Source organism: Arabidopsis thaliana, chromosome 3 (assembly GCF_000001735.4).
Source record: "Arabidopsis thaliana chromosome 3, partial sequence".
Classification (NCBI taxonomy): Eukaryota; Viridiplantae; Streptophyta; class Magnoliopsida; order Brassicales; family Brassicaceae; genus Arabidopsis; species Arabidopsis thaliana.
The window spans coordinates 20,837,300-20,864,781 of record NC_003074.8 but is presented as its reverse complement, the minus strand read 5'-3'; the positions used below and the strand labels follow the sequence as shown (position 1 = coordinate 20,864,781).

Sequence of the window (27,482 nt, the reverse complement as noted above, 5' to 3'; positions counted from 1 at the left end):
TTGATTGACCCCATATATATAAAAATTAGGTAATTGGTACTGCAACAAAACATGTGTAGTACAAGGAGACCTCATAGAATTCTTTGTACTTGTACTTTCTGTTAGTGGATTTTAAAGTTGGTAAGCTTTTTTCCACATCAGGTATAACTAACCTTCCTAAACCTTTATACTTTATTATTGGAAATATGGTAAATGCACTAATTCATAATGTTCTCGTTTCCTTTACGCTAACTTCTCCGAATCTTTGCTTTTGCGTTACTATAAATATTCAGAAGACACCATTTCTTCTCATTCAACAAACAAGCATCTCATTCTCTGATTCGGTCCATCGATCTCAAAGGCTCAAAGCTTAATCGTTTCCTTTCTTCTTATTCTAGCCATGGCTCAGGTAATTTTGTGACTTTGATATTCTTCTTCTTTTTTTCTCCATTTCTTGGCCATGAAACGATGGAATAATGTTTTTGAGAGACATTGATCTGGAAGCAGGAATGTCTTTTTGTGTCCATCTCCAAAAAAGATGCTAGCAATTGTCTATATATATCGGTTATGAGAGTCCGATTAATCAGTTTTTATGATAATAAATATTTTGGAATGAATTAATATCAAATTTCAAGAGGGAAGAAAAGAGATTGATTGGTCTAGGTCTAGGTTCTATCTGTAAGTACTATAATGTCCGATTAGCACCACTTTGAAATATTCATCAAAAAAGGTAAATATTATTAAGCTAGAGCACAAAAGATAACAGTTAATAATTGTGATAAAATTAGCTGTTGATATATTTGGACCGAATTGGTCCTATGTATATGGATATGGTTCTTACATTTTCGGATTAAATTGTCTAATTAATGCAGACCGTTGTCCTCAAAGTTGGTATGTCATGCCAAGGCTGCGTTGGTGCCGTCAATAGAGTTTTAGGCAAAATGGAAGGTATTTCTCTCTAATCTTTTTTTCATGTCTTTCAAATACTTTCTACTAATCATTGTTTCCCTTTATTTTAAGCCTTATAATTTATTGACTCTATAATTTATTATATAATCTCAGGGGTTGAGTCATTTGACATTGATATCAAGGAGCAAAAGGTGACAGTGAAAGGTAATGTTGAGCCTGAAGCAGTTTTCCAAACAGTTTCAAAGACCGGAAAGAAGACTTCTTACTGGCCAGTGGAGGCTGAAGCTGAGCCAAAAGCCGAGGCTGATCCTAAGGTCGAAACCGTGACTGAGACTAAAACCGAGGCTGAGACTAAGACTGAGGCTAAGGTTGATGCAAAAGCTGATGTTGAACCAAAAGCCGCAGAAGCCGAGACTAAGCCATCACAAGTTTAAGTATACTAACGATGAAAAGGAAGGCTAATCTACCTTTACAATGCTTCTTTATCTTTTGCTTTTGTGTGTTGTTGTAAGAAATGCTTCCTCTAAATACCTAATATCTTTATGTATGTATACCTTTTTCAACTATTGATAACAAGATGTTGGACCCATGTTGGTCCGACTTTCTTTTATAAGAAGTTTTAAGTGTTTTACTAGTTAATTAAATACTGCGAGAGTCTTAACTTTGACTTATTATAAAACTCAATCCATTCAGACATCTGTCTGAAAATAGGCAAAAACAGAATGAACCATTTTCAAGAGAAAATTGTAAGATGAGCCGGCCTGAAGAACTTGGAAGCCCCAAGCAAAAGTTTTTCTGGTCTATTTACATATTTTTGTAAGAAGTTGGACATTAGGATGGGATTTGAAGTTTGAACTCCCCTTGGTATTTATATAAGCCCAAAACCAAATAGACTAATAACTTATTTTGTTATATATGTGGCCCTAATAGTACATAATATTCATGTGGATTCAAATTTGAGTTATCATCTTACCTGAATTACTATATGGGTGTGATTAGTATACACTAATCTAGCTAATCCATTCAGAAAACAATTCGTGCTAAGATTTGGATTGCACATTCTTACAAAATTAATGAGTTATTAATTAATATTTTTCCCAAAAATTAAGTCAATTAATGTTGAAGCTATAGGAGCGACGTGCTTACACTACACATATTTGCTGTTGAAAGGTTGGAAAGTCCTTTTCTTCTTTACCAACTTTTTACGTCTTTTAGCTTTTGAAGCTATCTATCGTATCTCAAATCTCTGTATTCTTATCTACTCTCTAAATCATTCTTCATGAGTTAACTTTACTAAATTATGTACGGTTAGCATCGATCATATACATGCGAAGCATATACATATATCCAGTCAAGCATATAATAAACAAATTAATAAATATATTGGATTTGTTTCATTAAATTAATTAAGTATATAACATCCCATGAAGGTTCCAAGTTCCAACTATACAACTGCCCCTAAAAGATTCCTTCATGTCTTAATCATTTCATCTACGTTGTTTTATTTGTTAAATTATGCTCAACAACTCTTTACGGAAACAATCATGTACCGAGTTGATTATTAACGAAAAATATATTTAAAAATGTTTCAAGAACGTAGCCATCTCTAACCAATTCTTGAACCATACTTTACCAACTTGCGTTCGAAGCAAGAAACTGCTCCTCCATCATCTTCCTCTATTGATCTTCTTCATATTCTCAAGTTTACTCCAAAAATTGCGAGGTAGAGAAGAGGAAACTACAAACCAAGAACATTAAATGGATTGCTCAATCTGCACCACAATGCCATCTATATTAAGACCACCAAGAAACACAATATGTGGATCATGCTACGAAGGGGCTAGAACAACAATTGCGCTGCTCAAGAAACTTGAGGGCTCGAAAGAAGATCGTCATGACAAATCGAACCATAATTCCACCATCAATAATGGCTCCTCTATTTCTTCGTCTCCTTTGTTTTCTTGTGAGGTAAGCTTCTTATGTGTATTTGCACTAAGTAGTCTTTAATTTATAAAACATTTCAATTATTTTTTAGAAATCAAAACACATTAATTTATTGGCTTAATGATTTTTAACTATATATTTGTGCGAGAATTTCAGCCGCAACCATTAGAGAAGGTGATCAAATGGATGAAAAACATGAAAGAAACCGAAGAAGAACAGAAGAAAAGAATAGTCTTCTTAAGCAGCTTTGTGTCGGGTTTCAAAGAACAGCTTCATGCTGATATTCTTCTAAAACCGGGCGATGATGGCCCTCCAATTCCTGCACATAGAGCTTTGCTGGTAATTCAATGATCGCTAGCTACTCTCTTTTAAAATTTAATTTTATGGCATGGTTAGTTTTATAATAGGATGTTGACATTTTAAAAATACAATAATTTATAGGGTTTAAATAAAAATTCAATGGCGTTTGATGTTTATGTAAACAATTTCAAAAGTACAAATTAAATAGAAAAAAAAATAAAGTAAAATATTTTAACATGACGCAACCATTAAATTTTGTTTTCTAAAAACGAGTTGGGTGCTTATATATATGTAGGCTTCAAAATCTGAGATCTTTAAGAACATTCTAGACTCAGATGGATGCAAAACCGCTCCAGAATACGCCATAACGCTCCAAGAACTAAATTCCGAGCAACTTCAAGCTCTCTTGGAGTTTCTATACACCGGTACATTGGCTTCAGATAAGTTGGAGAAAAATGTCTACGCGTTGTTTATTGCAGCAGATAAGTACATGATTCATTACTTGCAAGAGTTGTGCGAGCAATATATGTTAAGTTCCTTGGACATCTCTAGTGTTCTTAACGTTCTTGATGTCTCGGATCTTGGTTCGAGCAAGACGCTGAAGGAGGCTTGTGTAGGGTTCGTGGTGCGGAACATGGACGACGTCGTTTTCTCGGATAAGTACGAACCTTTCTCTCAGAAAAACCAACATCTATGTGTGGAGATCACAAGGGCGTTCTTGATGGAAACGAGAAGCAAGAGACGTGACTAATTAAATTAGTGAGATTATCAATGAATGTTTCTTCTATAGCTGTTACTTGATTGATCTTTAATCTTCCAAGCTAGACCTTTTCTTTGTTTGATAAAAGGAAAATATGTTTTACGCATGGCCCATATTCCGGCCCACTAACAGTAACATATATAAAGCCCATCAAACCAACGATTGGGACATATTAAGTATTAACCGTTCATAACCTAGCGAAGGGTTTAAGTGGCAAAAGATTATCGTTCCCTTGGGCGGTTTTAAAATCGAATCGACAGAAAAGGGAACAGAGTTGAAGAAGCGAAATGGATAGAGAGGATCTTCTTTGCTTTTGAGCTGGTCAAATTCACTAGAGAATAGGAATAGTGTCCTTTTGAATCTCCAATATGATCAAGCTATACACGTTTTCGCATATTAGTGATGAATTAACTAACTTGCTGCTAAAGAAATTAATTGACAGATTTGATAATCAGAGAGACATACAATTGATTTATTTTCCTTGATCATATGTCTATCTAAAGATCTCTTTTTAGGTAAAACAAATGTAAATTATATATATAGAAAATCTAATGAATACTTGATCATATATGTCTAGCCTTTTTGAATCATGCATGGCTATCACTCCAGGTCCTTATTGCTTCTGCCACTGCCTGTTTCACTGCTTCAGCATCTATGCAGTCTCCATCATCATTCTGTATTTAATTATTTAAGTAAAAGTAAATAAATTTTCAATATACCATTAGTGATTATAATGATCATGATTAATGGACTCTATATAAAGTGATGGTAAGGAAGAACTGTGTTTACATTTGATGAACCAATGGCATGCAAGCTAAATGTGTCAGTACATGAAACCCTAGCTTCAACAACATCAAGTCCAAGATCTTCAAAGGTTTCAAGAACACAAACCAACATGCCTGCCTCATTCTTCCTTGACATTACCTTTATCATGAACCCCTTCTCTAGGGTTTCCACTGTAACCTACCAATACAAATCAAAATCCCAAAGTTAATCAATGCTTCTTAGTAGAAATGCATCAATGGGTAATTTATTTGTTTGTACCATAGGATTTGGATCGGAAGATTCACGGAAAGATTGCTCAGACGTGGTCGCATTGTTGATTTTTTCTACCTTCTGCTTAAGCTTTTTGATATATTTTGATGCATCCACTATGATAGATGTTTCGCTCTCCTGCAAAACGTGCGCGCAGCAAACATATTAGTGATTTAGTTTAATTTAAATACTCAAACTACAAGTTTAGTCCCTTTTCGCGATCATACTTCGGCCCTTATAATATGTATTTTATTGTAGTATATGTTCATTATGTCTAGGAGCGGATCATCAAGTAATTGTCCGAGAAGTAAAACTATATAGACAAAAATAAAAACTAAAATAGCAACCACACATATATAGATAGTTTCTAAGTTTCATATAGTTTTTGACGTTTTCTCATTCAAAATTTCTCTCTCTCTTTTCTCAATGAAGAAGGCACTTTAAGAAAGGAAAAAGGCTCTATCATCGATTAGTCAAAATTTCGAATTTATTAATGATCAGCCGCCAAACCAGAGTTTCATTCATGTATATGAAAATAAAATTAAAGCTACGTAGATATGTAATTTGTACGAAGTAAATTAGTTTGATCTCTCTAATTAATGTATGTAAAGAGATATATAAATCAAGTAATGATAAATCGGCATGCCAAAGTATATATATGTGAAAAAAGTTTATATATATATGTGAATACGAATGTTCATATATCAATTGAAATCACATATATATAGAGAGATAGTAAATATATAAGTAGTAGCTAGACTGATTTTGATTTAGTATCATAGATCAAAATAAGAAACAAAGTAAGAAAAGAGAATGGTGTGGAATAAAATTACAGCATGAGAATCAGTGATTGAACGAAGCAAATGAAACTTCTCACGCAGAGAGGAACCTCTCTTGTGTTCTCTCGAAACCATTCTTATATGTTTTAGCTTCTTCTTCTCCTACTTTTTGGTTCTCTTCTATATATATAGAGAATGTGTATATGTGTGTGAGAGAGAAAGAGGAAGTAGAGATCTGAGATTCTTTAAAGTTTATAGGATCCTCTCGATCGTCTCTCACATGTCTACCTTGTAGTCTCTCTTTATTTCTACAAAATGTGATATACGGACAAATTCGATTGGTATCTCGTGAATTACTTGATTACCTCTATGCCTAATTACACGATGTTCCATATTCTTTGTTTTTTTTTAATATATATTTACGTGAGAACACTTACAAACGTAAAAACGTAAAGAAATTACTAAATCGATTTTTTCTTCTATATACATTAGCTTGTTGCTATATTAATATTTAATAAGTTAAGCAATGTAAATATAATATTTGTATGTTTTGCATTACTCCAACACATCAAGAATTTTGTACCCATAGTTTTACCAGACTATTCACAAGTGTCGAAGATTAGTGTGGACTTCGGCTCAACTTAATATTTCCGGTTAAATGATGGTACATCCATCAATTTTAAGGTACAAATTACGATCCATTTGTGAACGTAAATATTCAAGTGTATTATCAGGTTATGCCCTTTTCAATCTTGGTGAGCTGATTTGTATGCTTATAATCTACATTTATTGTGCCGTAATTGGACATGACCAACTCTCTTCGAAGGCGTATATGTCTGCGTATGAGTGATTCTTGAGTATATATAATGTTTAAACTATGAAATGTTTATCTACATTATTAAAATAGGAGCATCGAAAGAAGTTGACGAAGAGGATAAAAGCAAACAGAAGAATGTTCGTTGTGATATTGGAATGCCTCCAAACACACCTCACGGGGATCTTTATGCATGGCCTTCTCTCTCTCTCTCTCTCTTCACCTATACGCGAATTTCAAATGCACAACTTGGTTTTCTTTTTTATTTTTTTTTATTATCTATTAGATCAAAATATTTTTATTTTTCATATAAGTACAAATCAATGAGTAGAAACGCCAAATTTTGCATTAGTTGTGGATTAGAAAAACTTCTTAGAATTTGACTATTTTGGGGGTTAATGGTTAATAGCATTACAAGAATTAATATTATGACTGAGCTATTAGGAAACCGGTTATGAAAACAATTGTGTATATATCCAAAATAATTTATTTAGTTCATTCATTAGAAAACCCTCAAACAAAAAAAAAATGTTTCATCTTAGAATTTTTTTTAAAAAACTTTTAGTTTGATAAAGGCTAGCTTTAATATTTGCAAATAAAAGTATGAAATGTGATGAGCATATAAGAGTATAGAATTGTCTATATTCCACAAGGACATATAAACTAATAAGAGTACCCATCAATTCACGTGTGCCGATTAATCATCACCACAAAAAAAAAACACTCTACACAATAGGCATGCTCTTCCTTGTCACGTATAGATTCATAGATATCCCTACCATTTCTCATATTCTTCTACTTTTACAGTCTGTTTTCTCCTCATTAATTAATTGTTTAATAATAAAAAAACGATAGATATTTAGGGTTTCAATTGCTCGGATTTACCAAAGAAAATGGCAGTCACGTGATTTGCATTTTGGGAAGTACATTCACATGCACAATTTGACGACATAATAAGAAAAACAAAACCTATTAATCTCTAAAGCTGAGAAAGAAATGGTTTTGTTGTCCACATAGAGTAGAGAGAAAGGGACGTGAGCGAGAGAGTTTGGACATCAAAAGTTCACATACAAAGGAGATTTGGTCTCTTCCCATATATTCTGCAAGAAAATATATTTGTACTGCTGCATATTATTCGTGTTTTACTTCGGCTTATATAGAAGTGGGTTTGTGTCCACACATTAATATTATTGTATATATAATTAAAAAAAATTTAAATGCGTGTGAAAAAACAGTCGAGAGTATTTTAGATAAAGAAAAATAATAATACAAATATGATATGTACTACACACTACACTCGAGCAGAAAATAATTTTACAACTCTGACATTTGAGGTTGATGTGTAGACTCAGGTTATTTTATATAGAGATAAAAAAGATAGGAACGATCTTTACAAAAAAAAAATTCTAAGAATGTCAATGATTTGTTTGTTTTTCTTACAGCCACTGTCAAATGAGTTTTTAAATGTCATTTTGTAAAGCAGTCAATTTTAAAAATTGCCAAAACCACTTCACTTGTTTTTTTTGAATTTTTTTAATATAACCCTAAATTGTTTCGAGAAATTTACGATGTATAGTCAAAGTATAGGCCATAACAAATGTATAAACAAAAATTTCCACCCACACACACACACACACAAAATTCGGGTGAAAAATGACTAGGTAATCAAAACTAATAAATTAGTTTATTTCCTTATTCATTTCTTCAATCTTTCCTTGTATAAGTAAGTATAACTGTATAAAAAACAAAATATAAAAATGTAAGAAGGTCTCGTGTTCTTGACAGCTATATATCCTTTGTCTTCTCCCCATATGAATCGTATTCCCTTGTCCGAATCAAATATCATTGTATGACACCTAACTGCACATCTTGATAATTTTATGATTTTAACAAAAACTTAAGAAATCCTGTGACCAAAAAGAACAAAAACTGGATAATCCAACATTGCAGAGGCTACTAGACCAATACCACGTGTGAAGAGATCATTAGACGGCTTCCATTGTATTAGGGAAATGATATTCTTGTACTTAGCTTTGATAATATTATATGACTAACGTCTAAGGTCTAACCGCTATGTTAAAATGCGTTGTTTTGTTCAAATCAAATCACTTCATACGAATTTAAATCCTCATACATATATTCTTGGGATGCTGCATTGTCAATGTCTCTCTCAGACTCTCTGGTTACATATATATATATGGGTGTTGTTAAAGACAAGTCATTAGTTAAACTACAAGATATGTAATTTGTATATATGGACTGTAATTGAAAAATTTAGAAAGGACCAAAAGGACAAAATAACATTGAGATCTTAACAAGAATGTACAAAAATAAAACCCATTCCATCTGCCCCACTCTCTTCTTCTCTAAGTGACAAAATTATCATAGAGAATTAGGTCACGGGGGCGGCTTTGGGCTACCAAAACATCACCTTTTCTTCTTTTTTTAATCTATATTTTATAAAAACATATATTTTGCACATAGCATGATTTCACCGTAACAAATATACTGTATTCGTAGCCGACTAGAAAAGAAGGAAATGAAGATAAACAGATACAGGGCCCATATAATCTTCAACATGAAAGCACAAGAAGGCCCATTAGCTATTTTACGGGCTCTATGAGGCCCAGGTTCTTCACTCTACCTGAGCTAAACAAGCCAGTCTCAAAGTTTTTTTATTTTTCAACAATCAAAAAACTCTTCTCCAATGCTTAAGCTGAAATCTAGTTTATTTTTTCTATTTACTAAAACCTCCCAAGGACCAAAGAACATCGACAAAGGAAGACGACGAAGAAGATTTCGAGCTTCGACAAATCATGCGGATTCTTACTGCTCGCATAGCTAACGTAATTACCCAAAATTCTTCATCTGAAATTTCCTCTCTTTACCCGTTTATAAGCTTTTCCTTGTCTTTCTCTTCATCAATGGGTTTAACGGGTCGTTACCGATTCTTCTGGAATCTGAAGTAAAATTTGCAGCATTTTTGCAGGGCACGAAACGCGAATCCTCGATCTCGAAATTTCTCCTCGTCGAACAAGAAAGGTGCCTCCTTTTTTCCTTTTGTCTTTTTTTCAATCAAGTCTATAATCTGTGAAAGGATCGACTCATGGTCTTAAATTTACACCAGATTAAGATAGAATGAAGTAGATTGATTCGAAAATCTGATGAGCTTTTGGTTAAGTAGTTGTAATTGAAGTCCATTTCTCACTTCACACTAGTAGTGAGAGTCTCGATTTCAATCACATTTGCTTGTAATTTTACTCCAAAGTGGTTGCTTTGTTTGATGAATCCGTACTTTAGTCTTAGAAACAATCATGAAGTAGTCATAAGAGTAGAGAAGAGTGTGACTTGGACTCATCAAAAGAAGTAAAGGGCCTTTAGGTTTGGGTGTGTTATGTTCTTAGCTTTGCTTTCATTTTCTAGATGACCTTACATTGGAGGAAGAAGCTGAGAGGAAAATAGGTTGGTGTCTCAAAATTTTCTTTGCGGGCACAGCAACGTATATTGGATACCAGTTTTTCCCTTACTTAGGTATGTGAATGAATCTCTATATCTAATCAGCTCTTACATTTTTTTATTAATGGTGGATCACTGATTGTCACTTATTTGGGTTAGGTGATAACTTAATTCATCAATCAATATCGCTTTTACATGTGAAGGATCCTTTGTTTAAGAGAATGGGAGCTTCTCGGCTTTCCCGTTTCGCTATTGATGGTAAGACTCAGAGTTACTCTCTGATGGATTGCTTAAGATACTTATTTAGTCTCACCAGTGATGAACTTGTTTTCTGGCTGATGTATTGTACTCTTTTGGTTTGGTCTGTATAGATGAAAGGAGGATGAAGGTTGTAGAGATGGGTGGGGCTCAAGAGCTACTACATATGTTGGGAAGTGCTAAAGATGACAAGACAAGGAAAGAAGCCCTAAAGGCTCTTGCTGCTCTCTCTAAATCAGGCAAGTCTTGGTTTAACATAATCTTGTGTGATTCTTCTACTTCTGCATCTCCGTGATAGATTTCATTGGATATAAGGACCTCAGGATTGTTAACTCTTTTGATCTTTTTGAGTATATGTTTAAAGCCAAATGCATCTCAAAATTTCTAACTTTCCTTAGTTGCAGGTGAAGCTGCTAAATTCCTAGGCTCTAATGGAGCACTCTCTATCGTCAAATCGACTCCAAATTCCTTGGAAGATTCAGACATTTCAACATACAAGTCAAACATACTCGAGAAGCTAGTTGAGAAAAACCTCGCTGTCTCTTCCAACTGAACTACCTTTTTACGGACAAGGATAGGTCAAGAATCATAAGAGCATGTCCATTGCAGGGACCTTGCAAGTTTTTTAAGAAAATCCTTATGAATAATAGCAAAAAATTAAATCAGAATGGTGTAATAAACCAAGGTGCGAACCTTGTTTAAGGTATTTTTGGGTGTATTAGGTGCGCTGACGTGGCTGTATATTATTGGATGACAACTTTTCCCGTGTTTTTTTTTCTTTCCCATTCCCAAACTATTTTTTTCTTTCTCTCCTCTCTCCTCTCCTGTTTTCTCCGAATTTCGACTTCGACGGATCAAATTCTTCATCGTCTCTTTTTTTATCATGTCTCTCTTCTCATACGATCCACAAGATTCGTGATCGAAGAGGTGTCAGAAAATCCACCGGAAGAGCTACTCTTACCGGCTTTGCTGAGGTCAACGATGTGGCGCTGTTTTTCGGTGGATTGGTTAGAATGTTGATGCTCATAGGATCCTGCTTGTGGGTTCGTCTGCTGGTAAGGTTCTTATATGTGATTGAAGTTTTGATTTTTTTGCTCCTTTTGATGCTTAATTGTTTATCTGGGTTTAGGTTGAATTTGATTGCAAGTTAAAGTCTGGTGCTTTTGATCTGGTAATTGCTTCTTACAAGTTGATCTGTAACAATTGATTTCGAATTCAGTATATGGATTTGTATACAGATTCTGGGCTTTGCTTTATGTTCAAATTTGTGTTTGATCTTTTGGTTTTTAAGATAAAAATGTGACTCTTTTGGTGCTTATTCACTTGTATGTCATGTTATGGTCTATGTTCTCTAAGTGGTTTTAGCTTAGATAACTTGTATGTCTGTTTTCTTTACTTTAAGTTCAATATGACTTGTATCACTTCGGCTTTAATGATATTGTTGTTTATTCTTGTGTTAACGGACTAAACGAGTGTTCAGCTTAATGTGTTCAGTTTTAATAAAACTTGTCTTAATGTGATATGTTGTCTTAATCTTTAGTTTAAGTATTCTATGTTTTCTTATTTGTGAATGTTTAGTCTTCAGTGTTAGTGTGTTGTGTTTCAATATGACTTGTGTTCGTAAGAAGTTCCATATGACTTGTCTTCAGTTTTAGTTCCAATGTGACTTGTGTTCAGTTTAAGTTCCATATGACTTGTCTTCAGTTTTAGTTCGAATAAAGCTTGTGTTTAGTTTAAGTAGCAAACAAGCTTGTGTTCAGTTTAAGTTCCATATGGTTGTCTTAATGTTAATGTTCTTGTATGTCTCTTCTTAATGTTGGTTTCTTGTTTTGTTACAGACTTAAATAATGCTTCCACCTTCTCTAAATCACTCCAGTGCCGACATTACTTGTATAAAAGAGACCACATGTTTTAAGTCACCACAAGTTTGTACTTTGGTTTGAATGCTTGTACACCACAAAATAATATTCGGAAAACACTAGTTCTTATTGTGTATTCTATGACATCACTTGTATGCTAAACAATAATTTTGTTTTCATTGTTCTAAATTTTGAAGTCTCTGTATATGCATACAAAAACACTCTTCTTTTATCCACTGTTATTGTTTTAAGTATCCACTCTTCTTGTTCTCTACAACAAACCCAATAAACATTCTTCTTTCACCAAATAAACACTCTTCTTTAACCTAATACACACTCTTCCTTTTACCCAATTAACACTCTTTTTCACAAACTAAGAAAAATTTCTCACTTAAGGATTCCACTTAAGGATTCCACCATTGGACACTAAAAATTATAAAGATTCAACCAAAAACTCTAAACTCTCATTTACTTAAAATTTACTATTAAAAAATTGTAAGGAGTCCTTAATTAGGACTCCCCAATGGGGATGCTCTAAGTCTTGGTATCTTCATAATCTTAAGCTTTCGAAGGTTTGTATCATCTTTATGTTCCTCTTTTTTTCCAACTTAGAACCCTTCAATTTTTGTTCCAAAAGAAAGGAATAGTCTGATACAGATGTACTTTGTTCATTCAAATAATGGTCTACAAAAAGTAATTTAAAGAATACAAGTTTTGAAGAGTTGTTCATTTCCTCTTTCTCTGTTTCAAGCAGCAACAAAAATTGCACTTTGTATAGCTATTACATTGCATTTTCTGACAAACCTATTTCACAAAGATATAAATATGAATGCTACGGCAAGCTAATAATTTTACAGATTTCTTTGAAGTGATCATGGAAGGGACTGTTTGCAAAACTTTTTTCAACGACTAGTTTGCTGCGAGGCTGTATAAATTTGTCGAGATAGCAATAATGCTAGTGGCAACAGCAAGAACAAGCATTATTGCAGCTACGATCTTCTCTCTTGAGGTTGATACACCATGGATATTCCTGCCATTTCAGAATCAGAAAGCAGTTGGTAAGATTTTTATAGGAAGTTTGAAGCAACTGATAAAGTACATAGTAAAGGAAACAAAGCATATCTACCTTAGAACAATGGCGGCTGGAAATATGAATGCTATGGAGACTGTGATGGTTGATCCCATGAACTGAAAGAAGTACCAAATGTCTGGTACAGCGATTGCAGACAAGAAACAGCAAATCAGTAGAGCCAGAGTGAGTCCGATGAATCTTTTTGTGTCTTTTTCCAAGGACGGCTTCTTGGGGTACAAGAGTTCGTCGAGATTTGCTCTCAATGAGAAGTTCAGGAGAGGAAAGACCAGCATGAGGTGAAGCACGTAGCTGAGTCTGACAATGTCGTTGAGAAGAGAACCAATGGAAGAACCAGAGCTCTGGTCAAAGTTCACTAGAATATCCGACATAGTTGCATCTCCAAAGAGAAGGTAACCAAAGAGTCCAGTTGCGAAGTAGATAGCAGCACACAAGATGACAGAGATCTTAGTTGCTGGGATCACTTGTAATGGATCTTTGAGCTCGAATCCAATTGGATGAACTGCACATTTTGAATCACAACACCAAACTCAGAAACATGAAAAAACAGAGAAAACAGAGAAACAGTTACCAATATGGTGAAAGAGATGGGTTCTTACCATTGAAGTGAAACGTGAAGGCTGTAACTATAACAGGGGAAGCTGTGAAGAGTTGCCAGAACGATCCTCCATTGCTCAACTCCGGAAACAGTCTTGGATTCTTCGTTTGTCCATTCACCAGCGCGGAAATCGCCAGCACCGAGCTTATGACAACAAATAGAACCGCAAGAAGAAACGATACAGCGGAACTAATTGCCAGTCTTTCTACATAACCATTAACAAAAAGAAAATCATCAACAATCTCATAGATATCCATAATTTTGAGAACACAAGATTATAGAGAGAAACTTACCGACTCGTCTACGCAGGACCAATGGAAGCAAGACAAAGCCGTAGACAAATAACAAAGCGAAGATTCTCGTGTTCCACCAGTAAGAACCAAACCATTCTTGCAAAACTCCAATATGTTCAGGACCACCATTTTCATTACCAGAAAGCACATCTCCTGAGAGAGTAAACACATACAAATCCAAACTCAGCCAATCTGTTCTTAAGCTCAAATAGTAGCTGAGACCTCTACACTTAGATGATTAGATCAAATTACTTTACCTATAATAATCGAAAATATAATCATACAACCAAAAGTAGCAACCATCGTAGCAATCTGTACAGCGATGGATCCTGTTTTACCAAACGACTCTTTCATAACTCCGGCGTAAGTAGTTGATTCTCCGGCGAGAGTTGATTTCATCAGAAATCCAACGGAAATTGTGGAAAGCCAAGCTATGATCGTGATAATCAAAAACGCTGGAACTATTCCAAGAACTTTAAACGCCGCCGGCATCGACATTATTCCGGCTCCGATTATACTCGTTGACACGTTGAAAACGATGCCGGAGGTTGATGATCCATGGTTCTCAGACGAAGAAGGTTCTTGCTTCGGCAAGAGATGAGTTTTGATCTGTGGTGTCATTTTTCTAACCGCCGGAGAAACGTAAGAATTTGCCGGCGGGAAGAAGCTTTCCTTTTTTGTAGTTGTTATGAGGAATCGGCTTCATATAGCCACACGGTTAATAGCGAAAAGTACATAAATACCCTTTGAAGATTGGGGATATATGCCTTGACCGTTTGGGGCAAAATCGAGAAAATGATATTTGACCATAGGTAAACCTGACAGGCTGGGCAAATCATGTCAGTGAGATCACCAAATGATCTTTCGTCACGTACTTAAAAACATCACGAAAATAATAATTTTGTTCAAGAGAGGAAATTACAGCTAAAATATGATGAACAATCATAATCATATTATAGACAGAAGTGAATTATTAACAAAAAAACCCCAAAGAATTATACAAAAAAATCCAAAATAAAATGGGTCCGTCCAACACTAATGAATGTGTGCACTTGGATTTCTTCACGAAGAATGTATCTAGACGAAAAAGTGGCCAAATGTGTATCATCGCTTCTCATCTCATATAAGTTGTCCAAAAAAGAAAAAAACTCCTAAATAATTTAAAATTTTCGTGGATATAATAAAATCCAATATATAATCATATCATTGGCGGCCTCAAAGATGGCTCACGTGTAATAAACTAACTTTAGAGCAGACGGTTCGAGACTTTTCATCAAGAAAACGAGAGGGCAGCGAATGCGGAATGTCGAATGAATAATTGAAAACGTGATAAACGAAACAATATAAGAATAATTAAACACTGTCTTCTAAAGTTATTTTTATTTAATCATTTCATATGAATCATATTGAAGTTACTCAGTTAACATTATAGAATGTGACTGATAGCAACATTAATATTGCCGCAGAAATCCCTCGTTGCAAAGTTACAGTTTATTTTAGATCATCTCTGTGTGTAAAGGAGAAGCTTCAGTCAACAACAACAGAGCTTGGGTCAAACTCTCTGCTCAGCTCAGAGTCTCCCAAACAGAATGCTATGGGCCAAGACACTAAGCCCAATACCATTCAACATGTCGAGAAGCCCAACAACAGAAGATTACCTCTGCAACTCACAAAAGACAAAAAAATTACCGATTACCCATGAAATGATTTGCTAAAAAATTGAACATTTCATAGATTTGTAACGGTTGTTATTTAGCCATTGTTGTTATTCATGTGTTTGATATTAAAACCGATATTGTTGTTACTCATGTGTTTGATATTAAAACATACTAGGTTTTTACCAGTTTGTGCATTTTGGAACATAGGTTTGTTTAGTGGAAACTGTCAGCAATATTTGTCGTGATTTGAGAACTATAATAATGGCTAATGAAGAATGTAGAAGGACGAGCAGATATAACAGGAAATCGTTTTACTTGATAATTCATGTAAGCTTTTCTTCAATCCCAACTGATAAACCTGATCCCATATTTTCTAAGCTTGGTTAAAGCGACCCAATAACAAAGTACGGAAAAACTTTTGATTGGGCTAACTTGGGCTTTTCAAAACAAAGCCCATATTTTAAATAGACAAATTTGGCCCACTTTAGTCGGTTGAAAAATCTTTTCCCCTATCGAAGCGTGTCTCTGATTTTTCGCTCTCGATCGATTCTCGTCTCTCTCTCTTTCATCGCAGCGAATAATCCAAATCGAAAGCAATTTCTCTCGACGAAGAAAAGAGAAGCAATCGGAGTCTGTGGAGGTAAAGAAGTACACGATCAAATTTCAAGTCAGAGTTTCGGGGAAAAAAAAGGAATGGGGGATCATCTGGTGAGAGCTGAGGAATTCGAGAAGAAAGCTGAGAAAAAGCTCAATGGATGGGGAATATTCGGATCTAAGTACGAGGATGCTGCTGATCTGCTCGAAAAAGCAGCTAATTCCTATAAGCTCGCCAAATCATGTAATTTCCATAAATAAAATTTCTTTGCTTTTGATTATTGTTTCATCGGATTGGTGTCGTGTTTTTTTTTATTGTTGTTCTTTGTGATGATGAGGAAGAAAAAAAAGGTGAAATTTGAAACGTTTGATCTTAGGTTTATCAGTTGCGGTGATTTGTCTATGGTCATGTGAGAAGTAGAATTAGTATCTGGGTTTATATTAGGTCTATTTTGATCTGTAAGAAATTTATGGTTGATAATTTCATACGAAAACATTTTAAATCGGAGATTCATCATTCTGATTCCTTGATATTGGTTTCTGGCCTTCTAGCAAGTCATTGATAAGTGGCACAATTATAGTACCTAATTTGGGTTCTATTTGGCTGAGTTTAATAGGTTTCATGTTCTTTTCTGATATTTGTTTAATTCTCCAACGCTATCTTCTTACTTATGTGTTGCATTTGTGATTGTTCAGGGGATCAAGCTGGAAAAGCTTATCTAAAACTTGCCGACTGTCACTTAAAGGTTAATTCTTTGGCAACACATATATATGATACTGGACTAATGTGTGGATTGTTTGATAACATTGATTTGCATGATTGCATCTGCAGTCAGATAGCAAACATGATGCTGCTAACGCCTATGCTGAGGCTGCTAAATGCTACAAGAAAGTTGACACTAATGGTATGTATAAAGCTACTTTTGTAATTGTCATCTCTGTAATGCAAGAGTGATTATGAATTCTTATGTGTTTTCATGCGTCCTAATATTATATGCAGAGGCTGCGTCTTGCCTAGAGCGAGCGGTGAATATATTTTGTGAGATAGGAAGGCTCAACATGGCTGCAAGATATTACAAGGTACCACTTGTCTCTTTTGAGCATGAATTAGATATTATTCTTTTAGTACGGATACTGAGAAGATAGTTTTATTGGGGCACTTCTTCTGTATTTCCTCCATGGTTCCTGTTTCTTTATGCATGTTCAGTCGGATTCAGATTGTCTTTTTCCTTTTCTAAACTAAAGTAAGCATGGTGCTGACTTGCTGTATTTGGACTAATTTGTACATTAATGGTTTTTTACTTTTGACAGGAAATTGCTGAGTATTATGAATCTGATCAGAAGTTCGAGCAGGCTATTGCTTACTTTGAAAAGGCAGCTGAATTCTTTCAGAATGAAGAAGTGACCACTTCTGCAAACCAGTGCAATCTAAAGGTTGCGCAATATGCCGCCCAGCTGGAGCAGTAAGATTTTCGGCACATTACCTTTCTTTTTGCTTTCTCATCCCTTAGCATTGAAGTGCTTATAGTACTCAGATGGAACCCTGTTAAAATCGAATTGTCAATCCACAAACTTGTCATTGTATGGAATTGTGATGTTCTCTATGCAGTATGCATGAGCACAGCAATTATAGCCTTTTCTCTACTTTGGGACCGATTGATTGATAATAGGCTTGTTGTTGTATCTTTGGTAGGTATGAGAAGGCAATCAAGATTTATGAAGACATAGCACGCCATTCACTCAACAATAACTTGCTCAAGTATGGAGTTAAGGGCCATCTTCTCACTGCTGGCATGTGCCACTTATGCAAAGCCGATGTTGTTTCCATCACTAACGCTCTGGAGAAGTATCAGGTTCTTCTTCTTCCACAACAAACACCCGTAACATAAACATTCTGGTGTGGTCCTTTGAGCAACTATGACATGTTTTCTAACTTCTACTTTCTTGCAGGATCTGGATCCAACTTTTACTGGAACACGGGAATGCAAGTTCTTAGCGGTAAAGTTTAAACTTCCGTTTTTTCAAGAAGTTGTGGAGCAGCTTACATAAAGTATGTTAAGTTTTGTACATTTATTCATATGAACAGGACCTTGCTTCTGCTATCGATGAAGAAGACATCGCAAAGTTCACAGATGTTGTCAAGGAGTTTGATAGCATGACTCCACTGGTATGGGCTGTAAACCATATACAGCTATTTGAATAAAATCTCTCTTTAACTCTACCTGGTTCTTGATCATGGAATTGGTGTTAATGCAGGATTCATGGAAGACAACCATGTTGTTGAGGGTGAAGGAGAAGCTCAAGGCCAAGGAGCTAGAGGAGGATGACCTTACATAGACATATTTATCCAGAGCGTTGCTTTTTATTCATTCCCGGGTTGTATTGTCACTATGTCCGTTACTTCATGTCCGACTCTTCTTTGATTTTATTGTGTCTGGTTTTGAGTTTTAAAGTTTCTTAAGAGGTTTGGTCAAATTGGGTTTGTTTGGTATCGACGTCTACAATTGTTCTCTGCGTCTCGTCACTTCATTTATGGGAACTACTCAAGTCTGGAGTTTTTTTTATATTGGTTAAACATCTGTGGAGAGTCTTCTTCGTTCAGCGATTATTTGATGCATCGAGAGGATCATGTCTCGATTATTTGTTTGCTTTTACGTCTACATCTATCTAATAAACGTGTGCTTTTTCTTCCTGTTAACGACAATTTGTAGTGTTTTGATTCATGTTTTCTTGCTCTATATATCTTTGATTGCACGCTTTTATGAAAAATAAACATTTGGGCCAGCAAGATTGCACATTACATGGAAAAAATATTCTTACATACATATATCTTGAGAAATGAACACATATACACCAATAAATTGTGAAAGGAACCACTAAACAAAGAGATTGAGGACAGACAATATACTAACACCAATTCTCGTTGTCATCGACCATGACAAGCAAAGCAATGATAAAAGCATAATCAACCTCTGGATTTACTCTCACCTTAAAGTTATATTTCCCTTTGCAGAAACTTCCCCATGTAAACTTATGTGTTACCTGCAATATAAGGATTTCAATCCTTCACCAATGTATAAAAATTGCAAATTTCTTAATAAGTATGGGTTTTTAACTTTTACCCCTACCCCGGCGATGAGAGCATCCGCTTTGAAAACTTTGAATGAGATATTGGAGTATCCTCCTGAAGCATGAAAATCACAAGTGTTTGTCTTCTTGACATTGTTGTTCTCCGGCAAGAAAACATCCACGGATGTTTTCAGTGAAACCGCTTGAGATTGTTGTACCGTGAAGAGCAAGTCTTCTCTCTCTTTGCTCTCTCCTCCATGCACTTCCCACTTGTTCTTCAACGCAAGTCCCTAAACAATCATACACCATTTCAAGAAAGAGTCATTTTTATATGTATGTTTGTTGAAAAATTAAAATGTTTTGTAACCTTTTGACGCATTGAGAGGATTGTGAAACCGGCTGGATCACGCATAACTCTTTTACGGTTAAACCCCCAAGCTTGTCCATCAATTTGTAGGAGCAGATTCCCACTTGGATCAAACACTTCATAATAATCTTTAGAAAAATTCTGAACTTTTCTCTTCACCAAAAGATCCATTGGGTATGGATTACAGAATTGATCGCTCACTACGCTTATCGCGGGATCTCCTACTTGCCATTCTGTTTTTTTATTCTTCGGCATTTTCGAATAAAGTTCAAGAAGAAGACGAAGAAGAAGATTGCAAAAGACTATGAAAGGCTCTTTATTTAGAGCCCTTGATAATCCTCCTGATGATGAAGAATTATCAAAAACACCTCTTCACATTTTCTTAAAACAATATATCAACTAAAAACAAATTTGAAATTGTAAGATTGGTTTTTACTTTTTCAGACTTTTATTCTCAACCAAAGATTGTTAAACCCCAAAAATAAACTATGTACCCTTATATTTAGAAACGAAACAACTAAGCTAACTTCTGTCTCAAGGTTCAAAGAGAAATTCTCTATTGCCAAAAAAATACTTGTCAATACATAAAACATATACATACTTCTCTTACAATTACAACAACAGATCACAAGTTCTTTAATTCACAATAATCATATAATCGAATAGTATTGTATTGTTGTTTTTATTGGTTTTGTTATCATTAATTGCCTCCACGTTTGTTCTTTCTCCACTCCCATGGCTTCTCTGGATTAGAAGATGCCCACAAGCCAACGCGCTTTTGCCTAGCCTCATTTTCCCACTGAATTCAAAACACCAAAACAAACCGTTAAACATCAGAAGGAATAATCAAAGAAAATTGTAAATGAAAAGCACAAAGGTTTATAAAAGCTTGCCTTTGCGAGCTCTGCACGCTTGTCATAGGCTACATAATGCCAAGCAAGACCTTTCTTTAGCATTACTTCCTGTACAAATTTTCCATTGCAGTATATATCTCCTACACATCTTCCATAACGATCCTCTGTATATACTAACACCTTCAAGCATTTCCCTTCAACCATCTTGAGTAGCTCATCATGCGCCTCTTTTCCATACGGCATTTTGCTCTCCGGTGAATCTATTCCGCTGATTCATTTTCATTCCAAATTTTTAACTCTACATATAGCTTTTGATTGAATATGAGGTTCTCTCTAGAGTGGAAGAGTGTTTTACCTTAGTCTAATTCTGAACTTTTTAGCAAGCACTTCCTCATTCTGAAAACTTATCATCCTAAGTATAACATGAAAAAAAGGTTAGGAAAAATTATGAATTTCGTAGATCAATTTTGATTTGACTTTATAATCAACTTGTGAAGTATATCAATAAAACACAAACCTGTAACCAGAAGCTATGATCGTCTTGTGAAGTGCATCTGCTTCAGTATAATTCTTCTTCTCACGCGCTTTGGCTCTTTTAACCGCTGCAAGACTCACGTCCTTAGGAAGAGAAGATGACACAAGCGGGTCTTTGCTACTAACATACACAGTAACAGTATCACCATCTGCCACAGATTTTGTATCCACCTTATTTCATTTAGAAAATTTCTTGATCAGCAGCAACAACATTACCATCATATCCCAAACCTTTTAAAGATTCGTAAGTTTTCTAACCGGAAGCGTGTTAAGCTCAAACCGAACTCCTTTAGGTAAAGACACAGGAGCTTCCGTAGGGACCTCAACGAGATTGTGAGGTGAAGGTAGTCCATAGAAAGACAAAAGTCCCTGTCAATGCCATTAACAAGTCAACTATATCAATAATGCATCCTCCAAAACTCCTTGACATTTTTGCAACTTGAAAGAACCATCATGATTAGTTAATACCTCAACATCTGCTTTTTGATGGTTCTTTAGAGCCGCGATAACAAGCCTGGAGGCTTCCTCAGGAGTTTTAGGCCGAGGCTTAGCTTGCTTCCATGCCTCAAGTATTTTTCTATACCTTCAAATTAAAACATGTTTTGGAAGAAAAAGACATTAAAATATGAACATTTTCAAATCTTTATAGACAACATTAGCATGATCTGTACCAGTTTGCTTGAGCCTTTTGGGAAGACACAACGTAACTCCCAAGCTTCTCAGGAACCTAGAATAAAATGAATCTTTAGATCCTGATCAATCTCTTAAGCAAAATTTTAAATGAATCTATTGATTTACACAATTCACAGTGAGTTTCAAACCAGAGCTAAAGAACAAATCCAAGACTAAAATATTAGCTGTAGAAAAAAGAAAATTTAGGAGAATAACAATGGAGAGAGACCTGAGAAGTGGTCTCGAAGTTTAAGAGATCACGAGAAAGAGCTGAGACGCCGCCGGAAGAGGCGGAGACGCCGTGAGAATTCAAGCATTTCCGGAGTAACCTAATCGCGTTACCCATTTCTTAGATTTGATTTTCAACAAAAAAAGGAAAGAAAGAGTTTTGATCTTTCTTCCTTGATCTCGTGTGAAAGTCTTTGATTCAGTTATATGGAGCAGAGAGATTGTTTATCGAACAAGCGAAGTCATACGTGGCGGTTTGTTATTGGGTAAGAAGCTAATGTGATCAAAATAATTGTTTTATATTGTTTTTTCTTGCAATCTAAAAAGTATTAGGTGCCTTGTCGTAATCAGGATTTGACGACTTTTTGTTAAACTCCTCACAAGTCACAAGCTTGGGGTTTAAGCAATCTTAATGGTGCATTGAGTTTTTCTACAGCTCAAAATATCTCTTCTATGGTCTGCTTAGCACTTTTTTTTTTTTTTTTTCTTTCTTGAGCAGGGCCCGTAATTTGGTATTTTTGGCTTATAAATGCTAGTTCTGATTGCATTTTTATTTCTTTTAAGTAGTTTAGGAGAACTAGATTCCTTAAAAATATTTATGGACATACGAATTATATACAGTTGATTCAACGGATCTATAAATTGTGGAATGAACATAATTTGAAAATAATTTTTTTTGCTTACAATTTAATTTGAGCAAATGGGCTATATAACACAAATGTACTTCATTACTACATACATTGGACATATTCTGCTCATCAATGCCATGTGAGAGGGGATATGAATGTTGGTGATACAATTAAAATAATAATAATGCACTTGAAATAAGTGAGATTAATTTACTTGGGTTCGCTCTCCTTTAGCCTTTATGTTTAATTTTATGCCCTCTGATTTGGCCCAATGTATCTACTCCAATATTGGGTTTAGACCCAATTGTTTGTTTGAGGCTGAAAGACAAACTCATTGTGATTGGTTCAAATTGAAAATGAATATTCCTATATTTTTTGAGTTAAAAGAATAAATAAATAACAGGAGCCAGTGGTAGTGGGAAGCTAGACAGGAAGTGGTTCCGATAAGCCGGAGTTTGTTTAAACTGAGAGAGATACTTGAGAACTGAGTAATGCAGAACTAAGCAGCCAAACTTTGATCATTCTTCTGCTCACTTTTGGATTCTAATTCTCTCTACTCCCATGGCGATAGCTAGTACCCTGGCTTCAACCCAAAACCCCTTTCTATGTCTCCGTCAACCACCGTCTCCGGGGAACCGCTCCGTCGTCTTCCGTCGCTGTCAAGACCCCTGTGGTAGACGATGGATTTCCAGATCCATTAGAGCATGCCAACCTTCCGACAAGGTCTCTGGTCAATTTCCATTCGATTTTATGTATTCTTCTATGCTTATTCCAAGTTCGTGTGGAGAATGGAATCGGATTCATGTAAATGATCAAACTTTATTGTGAATGTGGAGATTTTTTTTTGTGTTCACAGCTTGGTGGTGACGGAGGCATTTCAGCTTCAGCTCAAAGATTATATTTTGGCAAGGAATTGCTGAGTTTTGCTTCAGATAATTTCTTGCCTCTAGGTAACATTACACATTGCTCTTGCCCTTTTTTTCCTTTCCAATTTTCCACGTAATCCTCATTTTCCCTAACGATTCTTGAGATGAAAGTTTAGGCTAGATCTTTTAAAGTCTGATGACAAGGTTGACTGCATCAAAATTCAATTTTCCATGAAGATTACTTATCACTTTAATGTGATGCTTCTAGTGACCTCTTATGCCTCACTTTGTTACTTTTGACATTTCAATTTCATGTTGTGCTTTGTTGGTTAGCTCTTGTTAGTGGAGTGGGGTTGGGCTTTGCAAATCCGACTCTAGGCTGTCTTGCAGACAAGTACTCTTTCACTAAGATCAGCACATGCGGGATATTTATTATATCAGGTGATTCTATCAGCTGTGGCATAAGTGTACAATTGCTTTGTTCTTCTTCTTTTTCTATGTTAAAGGGTGATGGAAGCAATCACTTTGTTTCTGTCGAATAGCTTATCAAATGTGTACTCTTTTCATGTATTGTGGAGCAGGGTTGACTTTACGTACCGAAGCGATTGGTGCTGCTGTCAAAGGGTGGCCTCTTGGACTCTTTGGGCTAGTATGATCTTGACTCATCTTTAGCTTTCATATGTTCTGTGAATGTTTCCTCTTCTGTAGATCTCTTCTGCTAAGTTCTGAAAATAAGAAAATCTAATGAATAGAAACCTTTTGGTAATGCTTTTCCTTTTTTTAACTCCTGTTAGTTATACTACATACTTAAACGCAAACTATTTCTCTTTTTCTTTCAGATCTCTATTTTGTTGCTCACTCCATCCTTCTCAAGGCTAATTATGTTGGTCCAACTCCAACCTCGTGAACTTGTTACAGGTTACTCTTTCTCTATCTTAAACTTAGTGTCAAGTAAAACTTCAAAGACCACGTTCTTTCCTGAACTTGTTACTGCTTATATTGTATCGGCTTCCATTGATTTACATTACATCTACAGTTTTTGTTAAATTGTCTCTCGTTATATAATATCTGACAACTAATTGATCAACTATAGCTGCGTTATTAAGTAGTAATCTGATTGCCTTTGTGATCTTGTATCCAACAGTTCCACTTTGACGTTGTCTTTGAATCTTGATCCGTTTCTTACATTTATGGTTCAATTTTGAATACCTTATTCTTCAGTTCCAGCTCAGTAGTGAGTTAGTGATTGAGGAGTCCAAAACTTATGTATGTCCTTTTGCTCTTTACAGGGCTGGGTATATTTTGCTGTATGCCAACCACCTTATCAAGTGGTGTTGCCCTTACTCACGTACTCAATTTGATATAAGTCTAATCAATATTTTGTGCAAAACTGTTTTTCTTGCGTTCCACTGACTTATCATATTGCCAATTCAGCTTGCTGGTGGTAATGCTGCTCTTGCTCTTGCTGTGACAGTGGCATCTAACTTATTAGGAATTTTAACTGTAAGCCGAACGACTTGCATATTATTGTTCCTCCTTTGAAACTAGTTGATCATGCAGAATCAGGGGTATTTTTAGTAAGATTGTTTCCTGGTCTATATTTCCGAATTGCTTAGCAATTTGTTCTCAAAACAACTCATGATCTTGTATCTATGACTATGAGTAGGATTCAAACTTCAAAGTCTTCTATTAAGAATGAGTATTGCGTCTTCTGACACTGAAGTTAACGTGGTTTGACCTCTAATCAGATTCCATTTTGGGTATCAAGATACATAGCTGGGGGAGTAGGGGTTTCGTTTCCTACTGACCAACTATTCAGAAGTCTTATAGTTACTCTGTTAATTCCTTTAATCATTGGCAAGGTGAGACAATCTTTCTGTTTGTCCTGTTCTTGCAATGATGAATCAATATAAATTCTGATATACGGTACAATTGTGAAAGCTAAATTTGCAGAGGTGGTTGTTGCCAAAAGATATGTGAATACTTTATTGGAAATTATAATAGGGTTGTTGCGTGGCTCATTTGAAAATGAAGAAAGCTTACTCTCTATTATTTGTTACTTTCCCTGATGTTTATATGAACCTTTCACAAACAGTCATTTCAGCATGAAGTTCTATCACTTGCCATTTTGCACACGTTTTTAAAATCGAGCTTTGACATACTTGGTTTCTTCTGTTATAGGTTATTCGAGAATCATTCAAAGGTGAGCGCCATTTGTTATATTTTACTTCTCTGGTGAAAGTAATTGAATACATACCATTTTAAATAGTTAGCAGTCACTTTATCGTGACAATGGATCAAAATGGTTCTGTTTATAATAAATATATATGCTTATCGCTGCCTACTTTCTGACCTTGTTGAAACTCTTGTTGAAATGTGTGATACAGGTTTCGCAAACTTTGTTGACAATAACCGTAAACTCTTTTCGAAAATCAACGCAATCTGCCTCAGTTTGGTAAGATATGAAATGTTAGTCTCCCGTAATTTCTACACCCCTTGAATAACTTTCTGAAGTCATATCCTTGGAGTTTTGCTTTGTTGCAGGAATCTTAAACTTGGCATTTTAGATGCCTGTACTTAAAACTTTCTCTTTTCTTGTATGATAGCTTGGGATTTCAACATTCCGTGGCATTGATGTGCCAATCCAAAGCTTTTACTAAATTGCAAAAACCATATTTGCAGTCACGGTTATGACTTTGGAGATAGAAGGACTTAATACTTTTTTCCTTTTTATAGTTTAACCTCTGCTTCCCTGGCTACTTCAACTGGTCTGACTTTGTTATTGCATTTACCTGGTTATTTTGGGAACTTAATAGTGTTTATTCCATGATTAATATTCTAGGTGCCATGGATCCAAGTGAGCAGGTCAAGATCACTGCTACTATCCGTTCAACCTAAGGTTTTCCTTGCAGCAGTTGGCATTGGAATGTACGCATTCTTCTTTTAACATATAGAAAAGATACCAAGTGAAGAAGCTCATGGAAATATTTGGCTTGTGTGTTAGAAATGCGGATTACGTTTGACAGAAGATTCTTACGTCTTCTTACAGATTGCTGCATCTTTCTCTACTAGCATTCAATGCTGTTTCAATCCGCATCCTCTCCGGTCTTACAGGTGGTAGCAAGAGCTCCAAGGAAAACAGCACTGCAGTTTTGCTCGTTTCAAGCCAGGTAATAATAGAGTTTGCCTTTTAGAACCGATTTTGATCTCTTAAATTTGGGAGTTCTTTTCTTGTGGTGGCATAGAAAACATTACCGGTAATGGTGGCGGTAGTAGAGCAATTAGGAGGTGCATTTGGTGAGACAGGGCTATTGGTTCTTCCTTGTGTAGCTGCACACCTGAACCAGGTTACAAATTGTATTATAATCATCATGTACTTGTGTGCATAATTTTATAAATTATTGACGTAAATCTGGAATGTTACAGATCATGATTGATTCAGTTCTTGTCAACTTATGGCTCCGGAGAGGAAAAGATACTTCGACTAAAGTAAAGACAGCTTGAGAGAGAGAGAGAGAGATAGAAAGCAATGAAACCAATGCTGTGGAGAAGGTTACATCCTAAACACACTGAATGTCAGTTATATACATAGCAGCAAGACTGGGGATTTTGATATCTTTCCAATCACCAAAGCTTAGTTGATCATTGACCATCTCTCTCTCTCTCTCTCTTTCTGTATGTATATGCTCTAGAGATTCCGGTCGGTGTTTGCTGATCCAATTTGTATGATTTATGAAACTATGTAAAAAAAAAACTTGTATCTATATTTGAAAACATTTAGTCATTTGACGTTACCAGCGTACAAAGCAATTCATATGTAATCTGTCTGATAAGCAGCTAGGAAAGAGGACTAAGAACCGGTTCTTTTCTCAATTTAATTGAACTAACCATCACTACAATTTCATTTAGTCCTGGTTCGACCAATTCGGTTTGTAAA

At 35.4% G+C, this 27,482-nt stretch overlaps 9 protein-coding genes across 21 annotated transcripts; 5 read left to right on the top strand and 4 right to left on the bottom strand.

The window, feature by feature from the left end:
- Window positions 1-54: 54 nt before the first annotated feature.
- CCH (copper chaperone) lies at window positions 55-1,643 on the top strand. 3 transcript variants are annotated; one of them, NM_001339780.1, is made up of 4 exons: window positions 55-141; window positions 273-388; window positions 852-927; window positions 1,042-1,525. In NM_001339780.1, exons 2-4 carry the CDS (start codon window positions 380-382, stop codon window positions 1,320-1,322), a joined length of 366 nt encoding a protein of 121 aa, NP_001326128.1. In that variant the 5' UTR covers window positions 55-141; window positions 273-379; the 3' UTR covers window positions 1,323-1,525. The 3 variants fall into 3 exon arrangements, with proteins under 3 accessions (NP_001326128.1, NP_191183.1, NP_001326129.1); NM_115482.4 differs by lacking the exon at window positions 55-141 and having other exon boundaries at window positions 160-388; window positions 1,042-1,643; NM_001339779.1 differs by lacking the exon at window positions 55-141 and having other exon boundaries at window positions 188-709; window positions 1,042-1,541.
- A 743-nt stretch (window positions 1,644-2,386) lies between these two features.
- On the top strand, window positions 2,387-4,062 carry AT3G56230 (BTB/POZ domain-containing protein). Its single transcript, NM_115481.4, has 3 exons — window positions 2,387-2,856; window positions 2,989-3,171; window positions 3,428-4,062. Exons 1-3 carry the CDS (start codon window positions 2,647-2,649, stop codon window positions 3,881-3,883), a joined length of 849 nt encoding a protein of 282 aa, NP_191182.1. The 5' UTR covers window positions 2,387-2,646; the 3' UTR covers window positions 3,884-4,062.
- Window positions 4,063-4,244: 182 nt separating this feature from the next.
- On the bottom strand, window positions 4,245-6,040 carry AT3G56220 (transcription regulator). 2 transcript variants are annotated; one of them, NM_115480.4, is made up of 4 exons: window positions 5,761-6,040; window positions 4,937-5,065; window positions 4,682-4,855; window positions 4,245-4,566 (listed from the first exon to the last, which is right to left on the bottom strand). In NM_115480.4, the coding sequence occupies exons 1-4, from the start codon at window positions 5,839-5,841 to the stop codon at window positions 4,480-4,482; spliced, it is 471 nt and encodes a 156-aa protein (NP_191181.1). In that variant the 5' UTR covers window positions 5,842-6,040; the 3' UTR covers window positions 4,245-4,479. The 2 variants fall into 2 exon arrangements, with proteins under 2 accessions (NP_191181.1, NP_001326407.1); NM_001339778.1 differs by lacking the exon at window positions 4,245-4,566 and having other exon boundaries at window positions 4,641-4,855; window positions 5,761-5,957.
- A 3,131-nt stretch (window positions 6,041-9,171) lies between these two features.
- Window positions 9,172-12,402, top strand: AT3G56210 (ARM repeat superfamily protein). Of its 4 annotated transcripts, none has more exons than NM_001203174.1 (8): window positions 9,172-9,366; window positions 9,499-9,562; window positions 9,944-10,051; window positions 10,136-10,234; window positions 10,348-10,473; window positions 10,633-11,289; window positions 11,364-11,405; window positions 12,073-12,397. In NM_001203174.1, exons 1-6 carry the CDS (start codon window positions 9,337-9,339, stop codon window positions 10,785-10,787), a joined length of 582 nt encoding a protein of 193 aa, NP_001190103.1. In that variant the 5' UTR covers window positions 9,172-9,336; the 3' UTR covers window positions 10,788-11,289; window positions 11,364-11,405; window positions 12,073-12,397. The 4 variants fall into 4 exon arrangements, with proteins under 4 accessions (NP_001190103.1, NP_001078303.1, NP_001078302.1 ...); NM_001084834.2 differs by having other exon boundaries at window positions 9,223-9,366; window positions 10,639-11,289; window positions 12,073-12,402; NM_001084833.2 differs by lacking the exon at window positions 11,364-11,405 and having other exon boundaries at window positions 9,223-9,366; window positions 10,639-11,289; window positions 12,073-12,402.
- A 275-nt stretch (window positions 12,403-12,677) lies between these two features.
- AT3G56200 (Transmembrane amino acid transporter family protein) lies at window positions 12,678-15,020 on the bottom strand. The gene is made up of 5 exons (NM_115478.7): window positions 14,332-15,020; window positions 14,075-14,227; window positions 13,783-13,986; window positions 13,220-13,685; window positions 12,678-13,123 (listed from the first exon to the last, which is right to left on the bottom strand). The coding sequence occupies exons 1-5, from the start codon at window positions 14,693-14,695 to the stop codon at window positions 13,003-13,005; spliced, it is 1,308 nt and encodes a 435-aa protein (NP_191179.1). The 5' UTR covers window positions 14,696-15,020; the 3' UTR covers window positions 12,678-13,002.
- Window positions 15,021-16,086: 1,066 nt separating this feature from the next.
- On the top strand, window positions 16,087-19,108 carry ALPHA-SNAP2 (alpha-soluble NSF attachment protein 2). Of its 2 annotated transcripts, none has more exons than NM_115477.3 (9): window positions 16,087-16,570; window positions 17,023-17,072; window positions 17,159-17,231; window positions 17,327-17,406; window positions 17,638-17,789; window positions 18,020-18,179; window positions 18,277-18,324; window positions 18,413-18,493; window positions 18,583-19,108. In NM_115477.3, the coding sequence occupies exons 1-9, from the start codon at window positions 16,426-16,428 to the stop codon at window positions 18,661-18,663; spliced, it is 870 nt and encodes a 289-aa protein (NP_191178.1). In that variant the 5' UTR covers window positions 16,087-16,425; the 3' UTR covers window positions 18,664-19,108. The 2 variants fall into 2 exon arrangements, with proteins under 2 accessions (NP_191178.1, NP_001030872.1); NM_001035795.1 differs by having other exon boundaries at window positions 16,248-16,570; window positions 17,163-17,231.
- AT3G56180 (LURP-one-like protein (DUF567)) lies at window positions 19,024-20,171 on the bottom strand. Of its 2 annotated transcripts, none has more exons than NM_001339777.1 (3): window positions 19,763-20,171; window positions 19,455-19,685; window positions 19,024-19,368 (listed from the first exon to the last, which is right to left on the bottom strand). In NM_001339777.1, exons 1-3 carry the CDS (start codon window positions 20,015-20,017, stop codon window positions 19,234-19,236), a joined length of 621 nt encoding a protein of 206 aa, NP_001326876.1. In that variant the 5' UTR covers window positions 20,018-20,171; the 3' UTR covers window positions 19,024-19,233. The 2 variants fall into 2 exon arrangements, with proteins under 2 accessions (NP_001326876.1, NP_191177.2); NM_115476.3 differs by having other exon boundaries at window positions 19,090-19,356; window positions 19,449-19,685; window positions 19,763-20,115.
- A 73-nt stretch (window positions 20,172-20,244) lies between these two features.
- CAN (Ca-2+ dependent nuclease) lies at window positions 20,245-22,637 on the bottom strand. Its single transcript, NM_115475.5, has 9 exons — window positions 22,520-22,637; window positions 22,052-22,361; window positions 21,822-21,877; window positions 21,619-21,733; window positions 21,409-21,519; window positions 21,134-21,321; window positions 20,972-21,028; window positions 20,656-20,884; window positions 20,245-20,561 (listed from the first exon to the last, which is right to left on the bottom strand). Exons 2-9 carry the CDS (start codon window positions 22,166-22,168, stop codon window positions 20,463-20,465), a joined length of 972 nt encoding a protein of 323 aa, NP_567036.1. The 5' UTR covers window positions 22,169-22,361; window positions 22,520-22,637; the 3' UTR covers window positions 20,245-20,462.
- A 410-nt stretch (window positions 22,638-23,047) lies between these two features.
- Window positions 23,048-27,417, top strand: AT3G56160 (Sodium Bile acid symporter family; the record flags this gene model as incomplete). Of its 5 annotated transcripts, none has more annotated exons than NM_001339774.1 (14): window positions 23,055-23,402; window positions 23,536-23,629; window positions 23,879-23,986; window positions 24,127-24,194; window positions 24,385-24,463; window positions 24,835-24,893; window positions 24,980-25,048; window positions 25,294-25,407; window positions 25,727-25,748; window positions 25,933-26,000; window positions 26,388-26,473; window positions 26,595-26,715; window positions 26,791-26,892; window positions 26,972-27,417. In NM_001339774.1, the coding sequence occupies 14 exons, from the start codon at window positions 23,241-23,243 to the stop codon at window positions 27,047-27,049; spliced, it is 1,230 nt and encodes a 409-aa protein (NP_001326519.1). In that variant the 3' UTR covers window positions 27,050-27,417. The 5 variants fall into 5 exon arrangements, with proteins under 5 accessions (NP_001326516.1, NP_001326519.1, NP_001326518.1 ...); NM_115474.3 differs by having other exon boundaries at window positions 23,087-23,483; window positions 26,972-27,338; NM_001339775.1 differs by having other exon boundaries at window positions 23,048-23,402; window positions 25,641-25,748; window positions 26,595-26,892; window positions 26,972-27,338.
- Between the last annotated feature and the right edge of the window lie 65 nt (window positions 27,418-27,482).